Source organism: Eurypyga helias, unplaced genomic scaffold, assembly GCF_000690775.1.
Source record: "Eurypyga helias isolate BGI_N326 unplaced genomic scaffold, ASM69077v1 scaffold6311, whole genome shotgun sequence".
NCBI classification, from domain to species: Eukaryota; Metazoa; Chordata; class Aves; order Eurypygiformes; family Eurypygidae; genus Eurypyga; species Eurypyga helias.
The window spans coordinates 47,766-69,197 of record NW_010228831.1 but is presented as its reverse complement, the minus strand read 5'-3'; the positions used below and the strand labels follow the sequence as shown (position 1 = coordinate 69,197).

The 21,432-nt window shown below is 38.3% G+C and overlaps 1 protein-coding gene across 1 annotated transcript in view; it reads left to right on the top strand.

The window, feature by feature from the left end:
* Positions 1 to 21,432, top strand: part of LPHN2 (latrophilin 2) — a 73,478-nt gene that overhangs the window by 13,193 nt on the left and 38,853 nt on the right. The window contains exons 3-4 of the mRNA XM_010160154.1: positions 9,604 to 9,713; positions 15,396 to 16,196. Of these exons, the coding sequence (XP_010158456.1) occupies positions 9,604 to 9,713; positions 15,396 to 16,196 (911 nt within the window). The remainder of the gene's footprint in view (positions 1 to 9,603; positions 9,714 to 15,395; positions 16,197 to 21,432) is intronic.

Below are 21,432 nucleotides of genomic sequence, written 5' to 3'. Positions count from 1 at the left end.
TGCTTAGCATTTTGCTTCGAGTTCTGTTGAGCTGGAGAAATGAGTCACTCCTTAGCCCTCTGGAATTTGTAGATATAGAGTGGTGGGCACATGGTCTCTGTTGATGAAAATTATAACCCGAAAAGGGGATATTCCCTGAGGCAAGTTTACAAAAAACAATTTATTCCTTTTCACCCTGTAAAACTCATCTTACATGCAGGATCTCTTGCATTATTACAAACTCTAATCCTCTGAGTGGGTAATTAACGGACCAGAAAAGCCATTTGTGGAAAGAAAGAGCCATAAGGGTGAAAAATATTTCTCCACTGAATGATCTTTAAGGAGTAAATAATTACAAGAGTGAGAGGTTTGGGATGACCAATCTAAATCTGAACATAATTAGGGTGAACACAGTTTGAAAATCGAAGCAGTTGGCATGTGCAACAATTCTCATATCAGAAGACTAATTAAATATTTAAAAGCCCAAAACCCCTCACTATTCACAGAAAAATAACCTGCCACAAAAGGGTCTGTAACTTTGCAGATAATTAGGAAGGGTTACAGGGGGAAAAAATCATAGATTGGCTCCAAGGTTCTGCAAGGTCACGTCTTATTACGGTGTATCTTTTATATGGTCTGATAAGAAGTTTCTTGCTAATTTAATCTAAGTAGGGCATCCCATAGCGATTTCCCATTTCCCTTGTTAAAAATGTGATCATTTTTCTATATGCAAACTGCAATAGGTGAACATTTTCATAAATAATTGCTCCTAATTGATGCAGTGTATAATACTTTTAATTATTCAAGGAGAATGCCTGTGTTAAAGTTCAGTTAGGGTTGACCACAGCACACCCACCATTTGAAATTGTTCTTAGGCTGTCCATGATACACTAGAGGGAAGCCAAAGGACCCTATGAAGTCATGTCGCCTCAGTGGCCAACTGTGTAAATCAGTAAATCTTACTGTTCCGTTAGAGCCAACATATATTTATGTTGAATATGCATTTCTGCAGACGAAAGAGCTGTGCTAAACTCAGGAGGCCCATAGTGAGTCAACTGACCTGGGGGTCCCATTGAAACATGAACATTAGAAGTGTAGCAAGGCTTCTGCGTTTCAGAAGGTGCAGTAACAAATCACATCTGTCATTTGAAATACCTTATTTTAGTAATTAAAGTGGGTGATTTTTAAAAAATATGTTTAGGGTCTGTGCAAATTAATGTGCAGGATAAAGCTACACGTTTTCCATGTTGTAATTCTTCAAGTTTCTCATTTAATAATGGCTTAGGAGCTGTCTTAAGTGGCCTAACTTTTAACTGCGTAATAAATATACTCCATGCCAAGCCATATCGACAGTGCTGCAAAGAAGAGTTTTAGAGGGTTTTTACTCTTATCCTGTACTCGCTACCTGGGAGTCTCTTCTTCTGCTAGTCTGTTGCAGTGTTATGCCCAAGGATCAGACACCGTGCTTCAGGATTTTCACTTATATTTTCTATGCTCTGACACTGTGCCTCAGAAATAAAACGCCCCTGAGTAAAGCTCCGATACTACTACCCAGCCCTGTGTTTCTCCCCTGAAACCTGCTCAACCCACAAGGCGTGATGCTGCACTCGCGCTCACTCGGTGTGAATAATCTGTGTAAATTGCTCAGATATTACGATGCTGCACTACTAAAGTTTTCATTAGTAAATAAGCATAGCTGCGGGCTATTTATTTTGTCTAAATGGTGAAGCATTTAATTGGATCTTTTGAACCGGTTACTTTTCAGCAATGAGGATCTGCTTGGTTTGGTTGGTGTACTAAAACATACGCTGCCTGTAATCCCATGCTGCATTTTCCTTGCGCACACCTAAATAACATGAAAAGATTATGACTGACTTTCTTTCCACGTCTCCTTCCTCAGGCGGGGTTGCGTTAGAAACATTTTATCTAAAAAGCAGCTCTGTTCTTGGGCTTGCACCGATGGAAAGCTCACCAGGAGGTTGTTCTGGTGTCTAGTTTTCCTGTCCTGGCTTGGCAGTCAGCTCCTCTCAGGCTCTGGTAGTTCTAGCAGGCCTTTCACATACGTGGCACAGGGTATTGGGGATAGAAAGATGCTACTACAAAGGCACTTAAAATGTTACCGAGAGGAGGCAGGATTTATGTGTTGCACTGAAATCTACATTTTCTTTTCTTGTGCCTTTTTTTTTTCTTTTTCCCTCCCTATTTTATCTGATGCTTCAGTTTCATGTTAATAATAACCCCATAACAATAGCTTTTACACCAATAAACAAAGTACTGTAACAAGGTTGAACTGTAACAAGAAAAAAATATCTGTGATAGCTTAGATGTAAGTGCGAAGATTAGTCTTTTTAACAGTGGCTGCTTTGAACTTAGAGAACATGAATACTAAAAGGCAAATGGGTCATAACTAAATGTATTAAAATTGCAAGAAGAGGTTGAAAGCAAGAAATACTCTGTTAAATTACTTTTTCCTACAAGTCTGATACACATTCATTGATAGTGAAACAACCTGGGTAATCCTAAGAGAGGGCCTGTGGGAGTTGCATATTTTCTGTTCAGTTTTATTGTCTGTTTGGAATTTTCATCTTTAATGCGCACCCTTAGATTCCCACAAGATTACATTGTATAAGGAAAACACAATTAAATATTATTGTGTATTTATTGGGACACAGAAACAATGCTGTGGTGCATCTTCTTCTGCAATATTAGCTATACACTATTTCGCTTCCTCATGCCATGTTTACTCAGTAATTAGGGAGATAAAACAAATCATCAGTATTATATTTAAAAAGAAAGTAGAAAAAAATTTCTCTTTTTTTTTCCCTACCAAATATTTTTCATCTGAAGCCACCAGGTTTATTGCCATACTGGTCACGTTGCCAAGTGTATAGAAAATCCCAGGGCTGGGTTGTGAATTTTCAAACCAATTTCTAGCATGCCTTACTGCTTTAGCAGTCACAGGAAGATCTCCAATATTTAGACACAATTCTTGTGGCCAATTTCTGCTTTCATATATGTTCGTGTGTCTTTCCCCCTGTGCTCGTTCCTCCATAATACTTTTAGAGATCTAACTTGAAAATAATTTTTAGAAAAACTTACAGATGAGTGAGCAAAGTGGCTAGTGTGGCATCCTGGGTTTTTTAAAACCCAGTTGCAGGATTACATGTCTGTCTTCAGGGAAGATTGTCTACAGGGATGTGTGCACCTACTCTTCCTGTGTGGGTAGGGTTTGGTACTGCTGCAGCAGTTACGAGTCGGGTGCTGTGGATATTGCAATGATGTCCAGCCAATGCTGTTTCAAATCAAGGCTTTATAGCAAGGCTGATTTTTTTAGCAGGTCCTTTTTTCAGGCTTTGGCTAGGCCTCATTTGCTAACTCCTTAGGTTTCAGTATGTAATAATGTATTTCTTGTGAGATGAATTTGAAGCTCAGAATTTAAATACATTCCTTTAAATAATTTTATGTACTGTGGAGGGTGTGTGTGCATACATTTGTGTGTGTACACCCCTGAAATAAATTCCCTGTTCTCTGGTTATTTTATATGCAAGTTTTGTACATACTTTCTAAGACCAAATTAATAAAACGTAGCATTTAAGTAATACCTGACATCTTCATACGTATGTAGCTTTGAGTTTAATAACAGGAGTGACGATCTAGTGAATATGCATACAAGAGCAGAAGCACATCTCACGTGGCAGTTGTAGACCATTAGGAATACATATGTAAAGACAACCGTTTACTCTGCGTAAAGAGGTTCAGAAATTTTTCTGTTTAAAATATGCTGTTGTTAAAAGTCTGTACATGAAGTGTAATCATCCCACATTCCCATCTCTTTTTACTCAGACTGCAGCTCACCCAGGGTGAATAAGGAACAAGAAGACCATATGGAGTATGTGATGCTACAACTCAGAGTTTACGTGCTTCAAGTGGTGTTGAAGCAGGTTGCTGCAGGCGATATGCAGGAACATGTCATCATGCTAGCTTTTAAGTATTTAATCAATATGCTGAAAGAGAAATATTGTCAGATCTGACTTAAAAGTTTGAAAACATACCAAGATAGATTTTTTAAAATGTATTGACAGTTTTTTTTTAATTAATTTTACTTATTAAATGTGGCTTTATTATCTTTTTTTTTTTCCTTTTTAAAGTGAAGTACACATGACTGTTTTCTGTGTTTGCCAGTTTTACCTTAATTCATAACACTGTATTCACAGAAATGCAGCATTAGAAATACCCAAAATTATTTTGATAGCCCATTTCTGGGTAGACATTAATTCATATCCTCTTCAAAATAAAATTAATGTTTCTGATGTGATACTATCTTTACCAAAGTTACTTATGCAAAACAAAATCATTTGAAGGATGAATTGTAATGTGGACATTGTTTCCTACATACCTTAACTTTGTAACACACTTCAAAAGTGGAACTGTGTGTATCTTTATGTGACTGATGTCACTTACTCATAAAGGTAACCTGTTCCCTCAGTCAATCTGTTTGATCCATGTAATGTAATGTCTTTCCAGAATTTGCTTCTTAGATTCCAATACTTCACTTTCTGGTCCAGTCGTGATACACTGTGTTTTTCATTTTAATGCTGGAGTATTTGTTCAAGTCCATAGATTTTGCATTTTTAATCTTCCTTAGAACAGTGGTGAATAATGGCCCTTGGCAGGAGATAATGAAATTTTCTTAATTTATATTTTCAAGCAGAAGCTTCAATTGAAAATGGCATCCTGTGGCCTGGAGACATAGCTCTAGTGCAAGTTTCAGGGGAGCTGTAATAATAATGCAGTGCCAGCGGTGACGAGGAATGATAGGACAGTGAAGAAGTAATTTAAGAAAGAAAAGAGAATGTACCAAAGCTTTATTGTAGCATATCTAATGATCTGCTGAAGATTCCCAATAGCTTTTGGAGCATGACAGGAGAAACTAATGTTATCTTGCCAAAACAGAAGCCCCTGCTTAATCAGCAGAACAAGATTATTGATTAAAACACCTCACACAATAGATTGCACATGGAATCTCATCTCCATACATTGCACGTGAAAAAGTGCAATAATGAGCATAAGATAATAAAAAAAGAGCAAAAGCCATGTGTTGGGAATTGTACAACTCAAGATTAGAGTTGAAATGCAAACAAATTATCATGGGAAGTACAGCTCTCCTCAAAGCCAGGCAGAGGATGGATGCAGCAGGGACATGGCTATATTGTGAGCAGAAGATACTTGCTAACAGCCTTGCTGGAGCTGCTTTACTTTCTTTTTTTCCTGTGTTCATCTGAAATGTGAAAGAGCCAGTCCTCATTTGCACAGTCTTCTTCCTGAGGTGAAAGGGGTTCAGATGTTGTACTGTAACTGTTAATTAAACACTCCATTTGATTTTTAGATTACTCTGAGTGATGCATCTGCATTATGAAAATGTAACCTTTCTTCATTCATACTAAAATACTGAAGAAATGAGTGTGAGAGTACATGGTTGCTCCTTGCATCCATGGCAATAGTGATACTTCCTACATTTCCCCTTGCAAAACTTTTGCTGCTGCTAGCACAGGAACGTAAACTATGATTCCTTCAGTGCTACAGTTAGTCTTGTCCTAACTGGGGTTTCAAATTAAATTCTTGTATTACCTTTCCTAAATCAACAGTTACTGAGTTTGTATAGAGTTCTTTTCAGATCTGCTTTATTTCCTTGTAAACAACGGCATTGTATCATAAGTCTTTGTGAATACTGGGAACGTCTTCAGCGTGAAGACATTTCTCAGTATGAGATCATATGAATTTTAAGATTGTGCATAAAAACCTGAGCATTTGCCTATTTTAAACATATGCTAGGGAAATATGCAGTTGTCTAGATTACAGAACACTTACATGGTACTTAAAACCAACAGAAAACTTAAAACACTAGATTACAAACACTGAAACACTAAAGTATTTGTGTTGTGACACCTTAAATTTGCAGAAATTGGAGCTGGTTTGTATCATGCCTACAGTTGGAACAATTCTAAAAGAGTTTGGATAAACGGGCTGAATTAAGAGTACATTGTGTACAAAAAATAACATTGGTTCAAACGAATGAGGGACTTAAAGTTATTTGCCAGTTAATGGTTGTGGGGTTTGGATTTTTTTTTCAATGATGTCTATGTGAATTTTGCAAATAGTTAGGAACCTTATTTCCACTACAGTTTTGTTTTGGAGACTGCCATGAAGTAGCTGCACTCAGAGGGATCTTGCTTATTACAAAAAGGAATGAAAATGGGTCACAGGATTGAGTTGAAGGCTGTAACAGTGTAATATCCTCTTCACTGAACCTAATGTAACGGTTTCTCAAAATGATGAAGCTTTGTGATGGCAGTGATGCAGTAGCTTTGACAGTCTGTAGCCATGTAGGATAGTTTGCTGTTTAGTGCTATTTTATGGAGAGCGGATGATCTTTTGTCCAAAATACCAGACAGAATTCAGTGTTTCTTGTCTTAAAGAAGCTCAACTGAAGCTTTTATCAGTTTGTAAAATGGTCTTTACGGGTAGCAGCAGAACTGTAGGCCAATAACTAATAGACAAGTTAGTATCCCTGGTTTTACAGGGGGAAAAACCCAACAAAGCAGACAGATGGCTCTCATTTATCCAGAGAACAAATCACAGCAGTGTAAATTCCCTGAATTGCTTGTCTCAGAACTACCTCTACAAGTCCACTTACTCTTCATCTCTTCTCTGTAACTGATGAATTGGGATTGGCAGCTGGTATAGTTGCTGTCAGGTTTTTGTGATGGTTTCACTGGAACTGAAATTTGCTCACTAATAGTTATCTGAAATTTCTTTTTTTTCTGGGTTTTTTTTTTACATGCAATTACCAAGTTTCTTTAATTTGAAATAATAGAAGGGTATGAAAACCAGAACCTTCTATGACAATTACTCCCGTTTTATAAAATGCAAGCGGCAATGCAGCAAAATCAGTGATGTGAATGTAAAAAGCTTTGACTTAAAGCACAAATACTTCTATTCAGTCACTTACCCAAGTAGTTGCACTTGTTGGGGAGTTGGTAGTGGTGTGCTTTGGTAGTGATGTGCTTTGTAGCACTGCTGTGAACTTGGAGCAGTAGACATAGCTCATTGTTTTGGAATTGGGGTCTTCATTTTGGCCAAAGGTGAGCAAAAGCTGACCATATGCACAGCAGGTGAAGTCTTGGATAAAGAAATAGTCAAAAGTTTTTAGAAGGTCAACAGCGTTCTGTAAATGCTGCTCAGTGCCTGAAGTTTGACGCTGACACTTACTCTAAAAAGAAAAAAATACTGCATTTTCTTCCATATTATTATTATACAGCCTTTTGATACAAGCAAGCATCAAGTTCTTCTCAGTTTCCTGACTGATGGCAACATTGAGTCTTTCACTGGGGGAAAAAGAGAAGAAAACAACTTTTCATAGGGGGACAAGAATTCATCTTTTTCATAAGATTCACAAATACGGCCAGTAGAACTTTTTTTTCCCCATAGCTAAATATGACCTTCATCAGTGTCATTCTCAAGCAATTTCTCCCAATATGTATCTGTTTTATTTTGTAACAAATCAATATTTCTCTCTTAATTGCCACTCATTCAAGTGTAAAATGAAATTTTCATACAGCTCAAAGTTGTAGAAACCATTATACTGAATGATGCACTGCACAGAGTCTTTTTCTAGGAATTATTTTGGCTTCAGCATAAGGTTTTCACTAAAGAAACAGAAAGAAATTAAATAAATTAATTACAGAATCTTACATCGAGGTTTTCTCATGCTGATTAGTCTGGCCTGAGGTGTGGGACATAAAAAACCCCCATATGAGGCTTAGAACAGAGATATATCTGAGGTTTTGGTCTGTATTGCCTTCTGTTGCTTCTGCAGCCTCCTACAGAACACACGAGAGCAGCACTTTGACCTTCATCAGAGTACAAAAAGTTGGCTGTAGTGTATGTTTTCAGTGTTACAGATTCAGTACAGTGATCTTCTCTGCTAGTTGGGTGCACATTTTATCACTTCAGCATGGGTCTGAAAGCCATTGCATGTGACATACTCATTCCAGACTCCCTAAGATGCTGCAGAAGCTGTTGCACTGAATAATAGTGCTACTGGGAGTGGTGCAGCATTAGCTGTGCGATAGCTGTACACGGGACCTGCCTGTGCTCGCTGGAAAGTCACTGCCACAAGCAGCACAGAGGTGACAGGTGAATTCCTCGCTCTCTGTCTGCATCCATGGTTGTGCATATATACAGAAATCCCTGGCTATTTCCAATTAGTTCTGCAATTATGAGCTTTATGAGGCTAGAAATAAGTAGCTTTTTTTTTTTTTTTAAAAAAAGTGTAATTAACTGATAAAGTCAGAGGAGTTGTTATTCCCGAGTTTGCTCAGCACGAGGCACAGTATGTCCTGACCAGCTTTGTGCTAGTTTGATTAGTATATAAAAAGGAAAGTGATTTATATCAGAGTTTTCAAATGTGCTTGCTCTACCTTTTATGAGGTAGCATGAATTATTCTTATACCTGATGGCAATGTACAGCTGTGGAAATCTGTTGATACAAGATAGATTATTGTAGCTTGGGATGTGGTATTCAGGGAGTGTGGGAAGTAGTAGGGCAATAGAGAAGTTGATGTACAGCTGGAGTCAAAGGCTAGACTATTACTTAAGTTCAGACTTCTGTTATTCAGTTTGCTGGCAAACAGAACTAACCCCGGAGAAGATCAGCCAAGCTCTTTTTCTTTTAGTCACCAAACTCCCTGACCTCTTTTTTTTTCTTTCCACTTCCTTCTGACTATTTTTTCTGTATTACATTTTGGCGGTGTCTTCAGACTTAGGTGGTTGGTTTCCCATTTGTAACTTCCAAGCTATTTTTTTTTTTCCTGGAAAAATGAATGGTAAATTATTATTATTATTAAAAAACCCTTCTAAATTCAGTTAAACCCTCATGGTTAGAGGCATTGTAATAAAGTTCTTTGTATCAAAATATGTTGTTTTCCATTGTGGCAGTATTGGTCTCTTCTAAAATTTATAATTTTCTTGCAGTTCTTTTTAACGGCTTTTCTTGTTTCCTCAGACAGTCACTTGTTACTTCTTCCTATAACCTGAGGAAGCTTAAGAGTCCACCAATTTTCCTAAAATAATTCAAATGCTAATGCTCTTTGTCTGCAATAACTCTTACAACCAAAACCATAACTTCCTTGAATCAAAAACGTAAAACTATTCAGCAGTATGTATAACTCTAAAGATGGAAGGAATTTCTCATTTGTGTTATTGTATATTAGTCAAAATTACACATTTTTTCATTTTGTATCTTCTTTGCATTTTGCTTTTGATTTTATTGAATAATAGTATCAAATCAGTATGTGTTTGGGACAGATATATCTACCAGTGGGAACAAGTGAAATTTGAGATAAGATCGATCTCCAAATGTAAAACTGTAAAGCCTGAACTGACATAGTGTCTTGAAGCCTTATTTATGGACTTTGACTGATCTAGTATTAATTAACTTCGTTGTGTTGTGGATTGCACTGCCGATGTGTGAAGTGAGTTAGCACTGCATATAGTACTTTAGTATGAACTTGAAAATTAAATGTAATTTTAAATTAATTAGCTTGCTTTCTTTTCCCATTACAGGTGCAACAACCGAACACAGTGTATAGTAGTCACTGGGTCAGATGTGTTTCCTGATCCTTGTCCTGGAACATACAAATATCTAGAAGTTCAGTATGAATGTGTTCCTTACAGTAAGTATAATCTTTTTATTCTTGCTCACTTCCTTTGGCCCTCACAATTAAAGCTGGAGTGCTGTTACATGGAAAAGAAGCATATGTTTATGGCCCACGGACCCATTATGCATGCAGAGCACTTGCCGACTAGGGCCTCCAATTAGCCTCACGAAGTGTGGAAGGAAGCCATGGTGTGATGCTGGCCAAGTGTCTGCCTGTGTTCTTAAGTGTTTGGCTTTTAAGGCTACTGTTTTTCCAGAAAACAAACTCGAATTAGCTATTCAATAGGCCAGATAGAAATTTGTACTTTTGCCCGCTACCAGTTGCTGACAAATTGGCTTGGCTCACAGACTTCTAAAGCAGGAATTTACTTCCAGTTTTAATCATGATCTACTTGAAAAGCTACTTGCTGTTGTGGTGACTTTGGGTGCACAGCAGGACCCAACACTGACCCTCCGAGGCAGATGCCCCATTTAGGGGACATTGTAAGAGGACTTTGTTCTTCAGGGGTACATTATAAACGCAGACTCAGAGCGAATAATTCCTCAGTAAGTTACTCAAACTTGGTTCTTAAACACACTGGGGAAGAGAGTGAGAAAGGAATGTTCACTTTCAATGTGAAGAGAAAATATGAATTGTGCCTTGAATCAGCTGCCAAACCAGATTTTTTTTACTGAAAACAAAGTAAATACTGAAATCACATTGAGATAGAAAAATTTGGACCTACGGCTACTTCAGCAGTTTTGTACAATATCCTTTCTAATGCCAGAATTCACTAGCTTTAGACATACTTCTTATTTCTTTGCAATAATTAATGCTTTGTTTCATTGGCATGTATGCATGTTTATGAAAGTTCTGCGGATTCGACACTTTTAACTGGTTTTGCTTTCTTGTAAGGTCATTCTTTGCAGTGTCATCTCCCTCGTCTTGTAACTCAACAGAGAAGTAGCCGTGTTTGCAATGGAATTTGAGCAGTGCACTGACCATTCCTTTAAGTTATCATTAGTGCGAATTTCTTGATCTGCAGTAATCCTTAACCAAAGTCACATTTTCTGTTGGTACAGGAAACTGGCCAAGTTTGAGATGCAAAAATGCTGTGGTGAAAGTATATATCCAAAAAGGAAGGAAATGAGTTCTGGCATAAGCAAAGCTGTGTCAAAACTGTCCATACAGTTTCCTGCGCAATTTTAAGATTTAGACTTGTTAAACCAAAATACTACTACGTTCTGCTTCACCACATTGAACCTTCACTGTTGTTAAAGGCCAAACACAGATCATCTGTTTTTTCTTCATTTCTGCTGTGTCATTGTTAAATGGTTGCTTGCTGATTTTTTTCTGTACCATTTGTAGGATTGGAAGCCTACTGCATACAGTGATCCCTAGTACCATTCCTCCTGTGTGTAGTATCGGTGGCTTGTTGTAACCGTTCTTCTCGTGCCACTTTTGAGGAGTGATGTCTTACCCCAATCTAACCAAAGTTTTGTTCCACAAAGATCGCTTTTACTTTACCGCTATTTTCATTCCCAAATTCTCAGAAAAAGGGCAGTGCATCTGATTCCAAACCATGAGGTCAGTCAAATGACAAGAGGTTGCGTTTCCAGTTCCAGTAGGCTAGTTCATAGAGAATAAGTGTGACGCAAATAATATTCAATCATAATTTTTTGTGCTGTTTTAGGAAGAGAAGTGTGGATATGTTCTACCGATTGGGTATTGCTATCTACAGGAATCTTTTCTTTTCCAGTTTTCAGAAGTATAGTGCCACAGCGTGACCTACCCTGTACTCTAACCTGTAGTTATTCTACTTTTAAAATGTATATTTTTGTTTATTGTCAATTGCATTGCCCTACCAGTTGAATTATGTAATTCTGTATCTATCATAACTCTGGATACTGATTCTGGATACTTCTTGTCTTTCAAAGTCTGTAAGTTTTTGAGTTTGTTATCTGCAGCATGTACAGTGATGACACTGCTCAATTCCAGAACTGTAGGAGGCATCACCTGTCATTACCGGCAGTCATCAGAAAGGTTACCAGTGGTTAAAATCAGTTTTATTCAAACCACATTGTGCTTTCATAGCTGTTTTGACTGTGGACCGTCTTTCTTCCCTGTCCCACAAAGCCTATTCTGGTATTTTTCCAAGTCTCTTTTTTCGACGCCTGATCAACTCCAGTTATCAAGTCTTAAGTTTTTTCTCCCTTGTTCCAGTGCTCCATATCTAAACGTGTGGAATGACTGAAATCATTAGGTTTGCAAATAGCAGCTGTACCAGCATAAGAGACTTGCTAGGAAGGTGGGATAGGCTTTTGTGAGTCTAGGAAGGGAAGTGTTTGTAATCACAGCACTGAACCAAAGTTCAGTTATGGATCTTACTTTTTCTGAACTTCATTTTCATTTACTGCAAGGCTGCGAAATTTGCTGTTTCTCACTGTGACACCTTTCAGTCCATGAGAGACTACGAATATCAATCATACCAGGTTTTGTGGTAAAAATTGACAGTTCTTACGCACTGGAGTTAGTGTCACCCTTGTACAAAACGCAGTTTATGGGCTCCTCTGTGTCTTGCTGGACTCCAGAAATACAAATAGATTTTTTCTTTGCTGATCATACATATTGATTGAGCATTCTCTGGATTCTGTATTCGTCACCCTCACAAGAAAGTAGTTAATGAAAAGCTTCCTTTTTTGCATCTCAAAGTGTAGATCTGATGCTGATGTTTTTCTAATCCTCTTTAGTTAAAAAAAAAAAAAAATTATTGAGCTACTCAGTTGGATCTCCAGCAAATCTAAAATTCTAGACAAATGTGATAGGCATTTCTTTGTCCTAAAATAAAAATGTTATTGATTAAATTACAAAGAAATTGAGAGTACCATACTTGACATTTCTCTCAATTATGCTGCACGATGTATGTTGACACTTTGACTAAATAACAGAAGTCAGCCCTTTTATAAAGAAGAACATCAAAAGTACCATTTTGTACATCTGTGCATTTTTATTTTAAGCCTCTTCTGGACTCAAGAATTCAATAGAAAATGTTTTAAAGTGTTTTATTCTCTCTCTGTCTGTATTGATTGGACTTTGCAGCATTTGTTTATTTCAATAAGCCCATCTGTCCCTGAAAAATGTACAGCTGTACACCAGTGCAGTCAGAGCAGTCATGCCAGTAATGATTTTAGTTATCCCTATCTTTTCCCCCCTCTCCTATTACTAATTCTAAGCAGATACAATATCAGTATTGCTTTTTGACGAGGAATAAACTCATGCATATAAGTTCACAAACAAAATCATCTGAAAGTCACTAACACTGATTGTGAAACCAAGGGATTCACCTCAGAATATGTCTTCTGTTTACTCAGATAACTCAAGAATTACAAATTGCAGAAAAGCAGATATTTTACCTAAAGATGTATGGATGAACAAAGGCTAGGAAAACTACTGCTTGTCTTGAGAATATTAACTCCCTTCCATTCCCACATGAAGTTTTGGAATTGTTCCCTGAAGAAACACTAGATCAGCTCAGCCAATATCATTCTCTGAAAATAGTCATATGTAATTTTCTTAAATGAAACTGAAAATCCAAAACTTTATATGAAAAATACAAATACATTCTTTAGGATAATACTGTAACACTGGAAATGTAATAGCTGTGCAAATAGTTTTGATACACTTCCTTGGTATCAGCAGCTACAGTTACACAGATTGGAACATCTCACATTTTCCAAGTCATTTTATGAAACTGAGGGAGCATACTTCGAAGGCTACTGAGTATATGAAATACATTTTATTGCAAATAATTATTGGAAAGCTATTTACTAGCTGGACTTCAGCTGTATGTCTTCCACTATTACGTTCCTTAAAACTTCCTTGGGGAAAAATTGCTACAGTAATATAACTTTGTTAATTGGGATTGGTTTATATTTTCCATGTACAGTGGTGGGATGGGTATTTGTTTTAAACACTTTGTATGACTGTCCTTGCATACTAGCTTGCTGTTTCGGGCATAATCGATGGTGCTGGAGAATGTCTGAATGATCTAAATGTTAATTTTTTTCTTCTTTTTTCCTCTTGCTTACTGTGCTTTTGCTTCTTTTTTCTAGATGTTTTTGCTTATTCCTTCTAGTCTGATTTTGCAGTTAATAGATTGAAAAGTGGCAAAAGTTCTCAAGATTAACATTCCAAAAAAATAAAATAAAGCATAAGGAGAGCTAAAGGATGCAAGCTGCTTTCTTTACAAGAAAGAAAAGCAGAGGGATGTCTGGGGCAAAGATGGGGGAAGGTTTAATAAGCACACATACAAACCTATATAATTAATATACTGCTCTTTGGATTCATAATTATCTAATTAATATAATATGTATATGTGCACTCGCACATATATGATAAATTAATGTGTCACTTAAAAAACAACTTGATAGCATTATGCATTGAGAAGAAGAAGAGTATGTATAGCATGCATTAGTAAAGTCATTTGTTATTTATTCAGGTTCACTAAGCGAAACTACATGCCAACATATCTGTATTGCCTCCTTAATCTAATAAAATGATTGATCCTTGTTCACTTGTGTAACCGTAGAATCTCTCTCCTGCTAGGTTTTCCTGTTGTCTGTTTCTCTTTATCCAATATAGTGCAGTTCTTATTCTCCCTATATTTAGCGTCTGTTACTAATTTAATCTTTAGATTAATAGTCAATTTATGTTAATCTTCTTTCTTTTTTCCTTGCACTTTTTTATTTTTCTTCCGATGCTTAAAATAGAAGTGGAGCAAAAAGGTAAATAACGTATACAGTCCAAACCCCAGCTCCTTGTTATGTGCCTTATGGATGTTAACCTCTTCCCTTCCCCTCCCCACAACACTCTTAATATTATGATAATCAGCAGGATCTCATAAGTACACCTCATAAAGAAGTCGACTGTTTGCAATAAAGTGACTTGGCTGCTTAAAGTAGGTGGCGGGGTATAGTGTCTGAAATACTTGGGCTGGAGGGAAGAATCCCTTGCTTTTTTCTCTCCCTTTCTCTTTGTCTTTCTTTCCCTCTCTTTCTCTCACCCTTGGGTAAATTCTTGTTAATCAAGTGTCATCTTGCCTGGCTTCCAGAACCCTCTCCATAGCATGCCATGGTTACAGGGTTTCCTGGTCTGTTTCATTCATTGCTTTGGTTGTGTTTTGTTTTCTCTGCTCCTAATTGCTTTCTCTATATACCTGATAATTTGTTTTGTTCCTTTATTTTTAATCGAGGCACCTCCTTTTTCAGCCTCACCACTTCTTAAAGTTCTAAACAAGTTGATGTGATTCTTTTTTGGACTGAAATGACCTAGCACACTGCTGCACACCAGTTAAAAGCTCTGGAGCGTTAATGCGTACTCACTAAAAGTCTAAGATGAAAATGCAAGAGTAGCTCTACATTTTCAGCTGTCTGCGTATGCCATTGAGCCTTGGTCTGTACTAGTGAAAACAGTTCCCATCCACTTTCCATACTGGTACAGCAAGAACATGGTAACTTTAAGAAAAGTGGATGATAAAGGGTGATAATTGCATTACTTATAAGGTATAATCTAGTGCCAATTAAATTGATTTTTTTTCTTCCTGACACAGTCATTATGATTTACCTACCTTTTTTTTTTCTTTTTTTTCTTTTTATTTTTTATTATGAGACAGTCTTAATTTGACGTAATTCTTGTCTTACTTCTCTCTGTGACTGTTAGTTTTTGTTTGCCCGGGGACGTTGAAAGCAATTGTGGACTCGCCGTATTTATATGAAGCTGAACAAAAAGCAGGTGCTTGGTGCAAAGATCCTCTCCAGGCTGCAGATAAAATATACTTCATGCCGTGGACTCCATATCGCACCGATACTTTGATAGAATATGCTTCTCTGGAGGACTTCCAAAACGGACGCCAGCAGACGACTTATAAACTCCCAAATCGAGTGGATGGTACTGGATTTGTGGTGTACGATGGCGCTGTCTTTTTTAACAAGGAAAGAACTAGGAACATAGTAAAATTCGACTTGAGGACTAGAATTAAGAGTGGAGAGGCCATAATCAATTATGCTAATTACCATGACACCTCTCCATACCGATGGGGAGGAAAGACTGATATTGACTTGGCAGTTGATGAAAATGGCTTATGGGTAATTTATGCTACGGAGCAAAATAACGGGATGATAGTAATTAGCCAGCTGAACCCCTACACCCTGCGTTTCGAAGCCACCTGGGAAACGACGTACGACAAACGGGCAGCATCTAATGCTTTCATGATATGTGGTGTCCTGTACGTAGTGCGGTCGGTGTATCAGGACAATGAGAGCGAGACCGGCAAGAACACCATCGATTACATCTACAACACCAGGTTAAGTAGAGGCGAGCACGTGGACATTCCTTTCCCCAACCAGTACCAGTACATTGCCGCAGTGGATTACAACCCCAGAGACAACCAGCTGTATGTATGGAATAACAACTTCATTCTGCGATATACTTTGGAGTTTGGCCCACCTGATCCTGCCCAAGGTAAGAATTTGGGGTTTCTCATTTTTAATCTCTTTGTACTTCCATTGGGATAACTGCATTACGATATCGTTGGTCTTAGACTTAGCTCTTGGCAGAAGGGCCAGGCGGGGTTGTTTGCCTGTGCTGGGGTGAGCAGTAAAGCATTACACTGGTGGAAGGCAAATTTGTAGCACCTGTGAAGAGAGATAGAATTACTTTTATTTGGTTTACAGCCTTGTACTTCTTTTTTTTTTTAATACAATTGTTTAGCTTTTCTGTGTTTGAGACTGAGTTGGGGAATTATTTACTTTATACCATCGATCAGTTTGACTTTCTATAGCTAAAGAAAGTTTGAGTTCATTCACGCTGAGCCAGAACTCTGTTCCCATCCATTCAGTCTTACCTGACTTCTGAATTGATTACAGCATACGTGCAGACCTCTTAACTTCTTGGCGCCAGCAGCTGAGAGTGGTGTGTGCTGGGAGGTCCCAGAGGAGATATACGGGGTTAATGTGCAATACCAAGCATAAATATTTTTCCGCAGCCCTATTTTCACAGTTTCTGATGCTGGGTTAGACAAGATTACCTGACCTCTTTTTAGCAGTTTTCTCGGTAAGTCCATTACAATTGCAATTCAGCTTACTTGAAGATAGAACAATTGCCTAAAAGGAAAGACACTAACTGCCACAAGAGGAAAGAAAACCAGAGGTATTTAGGTCTCAGAAAGCCCTAAAAATGACATGGACAGGCACAGCCACATATTAACGTCTGCAGGGGAGAGTAAATACCAAGAGAAATGCTCTGTGGCAGAAGATGCATGCAGCAAGGAATAGAATGTTGATAAGCTGCTTTAGCAATGAAGGTAATGTTTCGCTTATCTCATCTAACTGGTATGCATGCTTAGCAGCTGTTTCTTCTGCTTCAAAAAAGTAGTAATAATGTCTTCTGCTCATGGAAGTAGCTATCCTGCTTCAGCAAAACTGATCTGTGCACAGCAGTGCAAACCACGTAGTGTGCACACAACTGTATCAACATACATACAGCTTTTCCTAGGTGCAAAAGTAGGTAAGACGCAGCAGAACAAGGCAGTTTAAAACCAATACATTAGGGATCTCCAGAGCCAAGTGAAGATCTGTCCAATCTGTCTCTTGCAGACCTCCCTGGCAATACATGGCCAGGCTCAGACAAGTTCCAGGTGTTTGGGGACTGAGCTCCGGCTGCGAGGGCAGCAGTCTTGGGAAGCTTTGCTCTCTGTACGTCAAGCTAGTCCGTTCCTCAGGGAGGCTTTGGGACTGCTTTTAGCAGAGACATACCCACCTGTGTAATTAGAGAAAATTTATAGCTTTCATTTTCATACGTTCTCATGCATGTCACTTTTCATTCAGTTTAACTGAGATAAAGATGCATTTTAAATTCTCCAAAGCTTTAACAGTAAGAGGAGGAAATGGAGGAGCAGGCTCTAAGTAGCTTTTGCAGTTTAGGCAGTTGCCATAAATGTGGCAAAAGCTAATCTTTAAATCATTGCATTGAGGGAAGAGTGTTAAGGAAGAGCAGGGAGAGAAGAAAAGGCTTTTCCTTTCCTTCCTTTGCTTTAGTAAACCACCAAAGGTCTCCAGTAAGACATTTCCTAATGTTTTTGAGAGAGTCGCCAAGCTCCTAAGTTACAATACACATACTGGCCCCATCCCATCTAATATCAGAAAGAGATTTGAGCATCCACCAGCACCCCTTCATGTTCCTGGGTTCCTGCTGGCGTGCAAGGCAGGGCGAAAAACGGTTTATTCCAGCCAAACCCAGACAAGAAGGGGTCCAGGGCACGCTGCAGGGTGCTTGCCTCTCATCCGAGCTCTTTGCCCATTCATCCGTGAAGACAGAGAAGGAATATGTTTTGAGTGATTTATGAGTTTGGGTTTTAAATGCATTATGACATCAGTAAATATATTTGATTAAGGCCATTTTTGAATATAGAAAACATACAAAGACACTAAATTTATTTGAATACATGATGCATATATTCACAAATGGTATTTTTCCTTATATAAAGCCAATACCCAATATTTCAGTTTTGTATGAATCTGTACATACCAGACCTAAGAATATGTTTCAGTTCATTTCCTCTTTTGCCCAAGCCAATTGCCTGTAGTTAAAGATTACTAAATTAAAGGAAAAATTATCGAATATGATTGTCCTTGAGATGTAGTGCTATAAAACCAAGAAGAGATTCTGTACAGTTTCTAACTATATTTTATTTGTATTATATTCTTAGTTTCTCTTTGTTTCAGCATAAGGTCTGTATAAATTGGAGATCAATCCTGCTATTGTTACACAGTTAAAGGATCTATCTGCATGTTACACACATTTGAATTTTTTTATCTCATATGAAATTAGACCAGATTTTCAGCACATTTGATGGAGGGCATTTTTGTGTTTCTTTTTGTCTTTCTTTGTTTGGATGGTTTTTGTTTGTTTGGGGGTTTTGTTTGTTTGTTTTGTGACTGACTCAGATTTCGAAATCATCTACTCAAAGACATAGGTGTTAGGATAACATTGTTTAAGTCACCTAACACAAGAAACTTGTTTCAGTGTCTTTTTACAATGGTACTCTAATATCAAGTATTTAATGGTGTCACAAAGTCAGTGCCTCAAAATTGGAAGTCATGGCCTTTTCTGTTCGAATGGCTAAGTTGGGAACATTGTGGGAAATCTGTGTTCCCTCTGTTGCCGTGGGAGCAATAATGACATATAGACACACGCTGATTCTTCCGTCCCCCATCTATGTGTCTTGGCTATCAGTTCTTCTCTATACCATAACTTCCAACTACCGAGTTCCTCAAAAACAAGTCTTTCTTCCTACATGAAGGATGAATTTGTCACATTTGAGTCACACTTTTGAGGTTAAGGGTTTACATTTGCTCCCAGGGCCAAAATGTTGGACTCGCTCATGACCCCGAACCTGACTTTTTTCTTTTAGTTGTTTCTTTCATTTTAAATCTGCCTATTGAAACCTCTGAAATACCACTCTGATTAATGTTGATACTGCCCTTGCTGCAAACCTACGACATTTTCTCTTCTTGCAACTATAGTTTGTGCTCCCTCTGTCCTTATTTTCTTAGTCTTTACGGGAACTCTTCACATTTCTAAAACTGCAGATGTTGCAGCCAGGCTACCATTTTACCCAGGCAAGCAGGTCTGCTGCCCTTAGAACTCCCTCCTTAACCTCACTATTCATGTGTTGTTTTTAATTCTCCCTTCTCATGGGAATTTTAGTACATAGATGAAGAAATGGCTTTCAGAGCTACAGCTGACAAGTACTGTTCAGATATTGCAGAAGAGCATATTTTCTAATGTTGTATGTACAAATCAAAATTAAAAATCAAAACCTTAATTTAGAAATAATATATATTGGGCCCTGCAAAATGCAACTACGAAAAATTCAAAACAAGGAGCTTTTATATCCTTCGTAATTGTAGTGGATATGCCCTGTTACATTCTTTCTTGAGGAGGTGTCCAAGGGACCAAATGAATCCTCACTGCAACAGCAATTTCTTAAAGGAATTTTAAGTTAAAAGATCAGGAAGAATGAAGGGAATTTTCCTCCTAAAAAAAGTGAACATGAGCATTACATTGTAAGGTTTCCTTGGTAACAAAAAGAAGATAAATTCTTTTGTTCTGTGTTAGTGCGCTGGGGAGAGATTTCATCTACACTCATCCCAATTTGCACTAACTGTGCAAACTGTTCAAACTGAAGTTCTCTCCCCTTTTGTACCATGATACCCATCATTAAGTTTTATTGGATCACTGCAGGAAAATATGGATGTTGTGAGTGTGGACAGAACAGAAACTCAGAGACTGCTGTCACCAAGGGCTTGAAATAATAGGAAACTAGTGCAACTAAATCTTGATAACATCAAGAATCTACGATGAAGTCATGCAGCAAATTGTTAAGTAAATTAGACCTTTACTATTGTGTCGAATCGGATACACTACAGATTGATGCAAGAGTGGTTGTGTAAAGATAACATAATGGGGACCAGATAGCACATTTTTTGATCATAGGTATTTTGCTAATTTTGTGGCATGATAATTATAATTTTCAGAATATAAATTTATAAATGGCTGTGTAAACATTTTGCTTTCGACTAAACAGGATTTGTCAGGGTTGGTAGAGTACTGGCCAGCGTAATAGCTGGAACCTATAGGGAATTAGGTAAGTCTTAGTGACTTCCCTGCTATTCTCTAAAGCATAAAAACCAGGCACATAGTGGTAATAAGGAAAAGGTAAGGAAATCTGGATTTACACCATTGCTACCATTGCTACTGGGCTGTGTCATACACAGCCCAGTGTATGACAACTTTTGAAAATGAGGTCAGGTACACAGATTTTCATGTGTCCAAATACACTGAAATATCTGACCTATAAAAACACATGTTTAACTGAAAAATCCATGCAGCTGATTTCTAAAATTACCTAGATGCCAGAGATTAAAGTGGAACCATCAGGATTTTCAGACAGGGCGCATCTGGGCATTCCAACAACATTTTAAATCTAAGTTCACACTTATGTTTTGAGTAGGGATTTTTTTGTTTGGCTTGGTTTTTTTTTTTTTTAAACATATTTTCTGCCTGTTTAGAATAGAAACCTGTTGGCAAAGAATACTAGATAGTTTCTGTCACAGAGTTGCAGTCAACAGCTCAGTGTCCACGTGGAGATGAGTGGCGTTCCTCAGGAGTTCAGCGCTGCTCAACATCTTTGTAGGCAACATGGACAGTGGGATCGAGTGCACCCTGAGCAAGTTTGCTGACAACATGAAGCCGTGTGGTTCTCTTGACATGCTGGAGGGAAGGGATGCCATCCAGAGGGACCTGGACTTGCTGGAGAGCTGGGCCACTGCCAACCTCATGGAGTTCAACAAGGCCAGGTGCAAGGTCCTGCACCTGGGTCGGGGCAATCCCAAGCACAAGGACAGGCTGGGTGGAGAATGGATAGAGAGTAGCTCTGAGGAGAAGGACTTGGGGGTACTGGGGGATGAAAAGCTGAATATGAGCCGGCAGTGTGCGCTGGCAGTCTAGAAAGCCAACCGTATCCTGGGCTGTATCCAGAGCAGCGTGGCCAGCAGGGCGAGGGAGGGAGGGGATTCTCTCCCTCTGCTCTCCTGAGACCCCGGCTGCAGTTCTACATCTAGTTCTGGCGCCCCCAACATAAGAAGGATATCGACCAGTTGGAGCGAGTCCAGAGGAGGCCACGAAGATGCTCCGA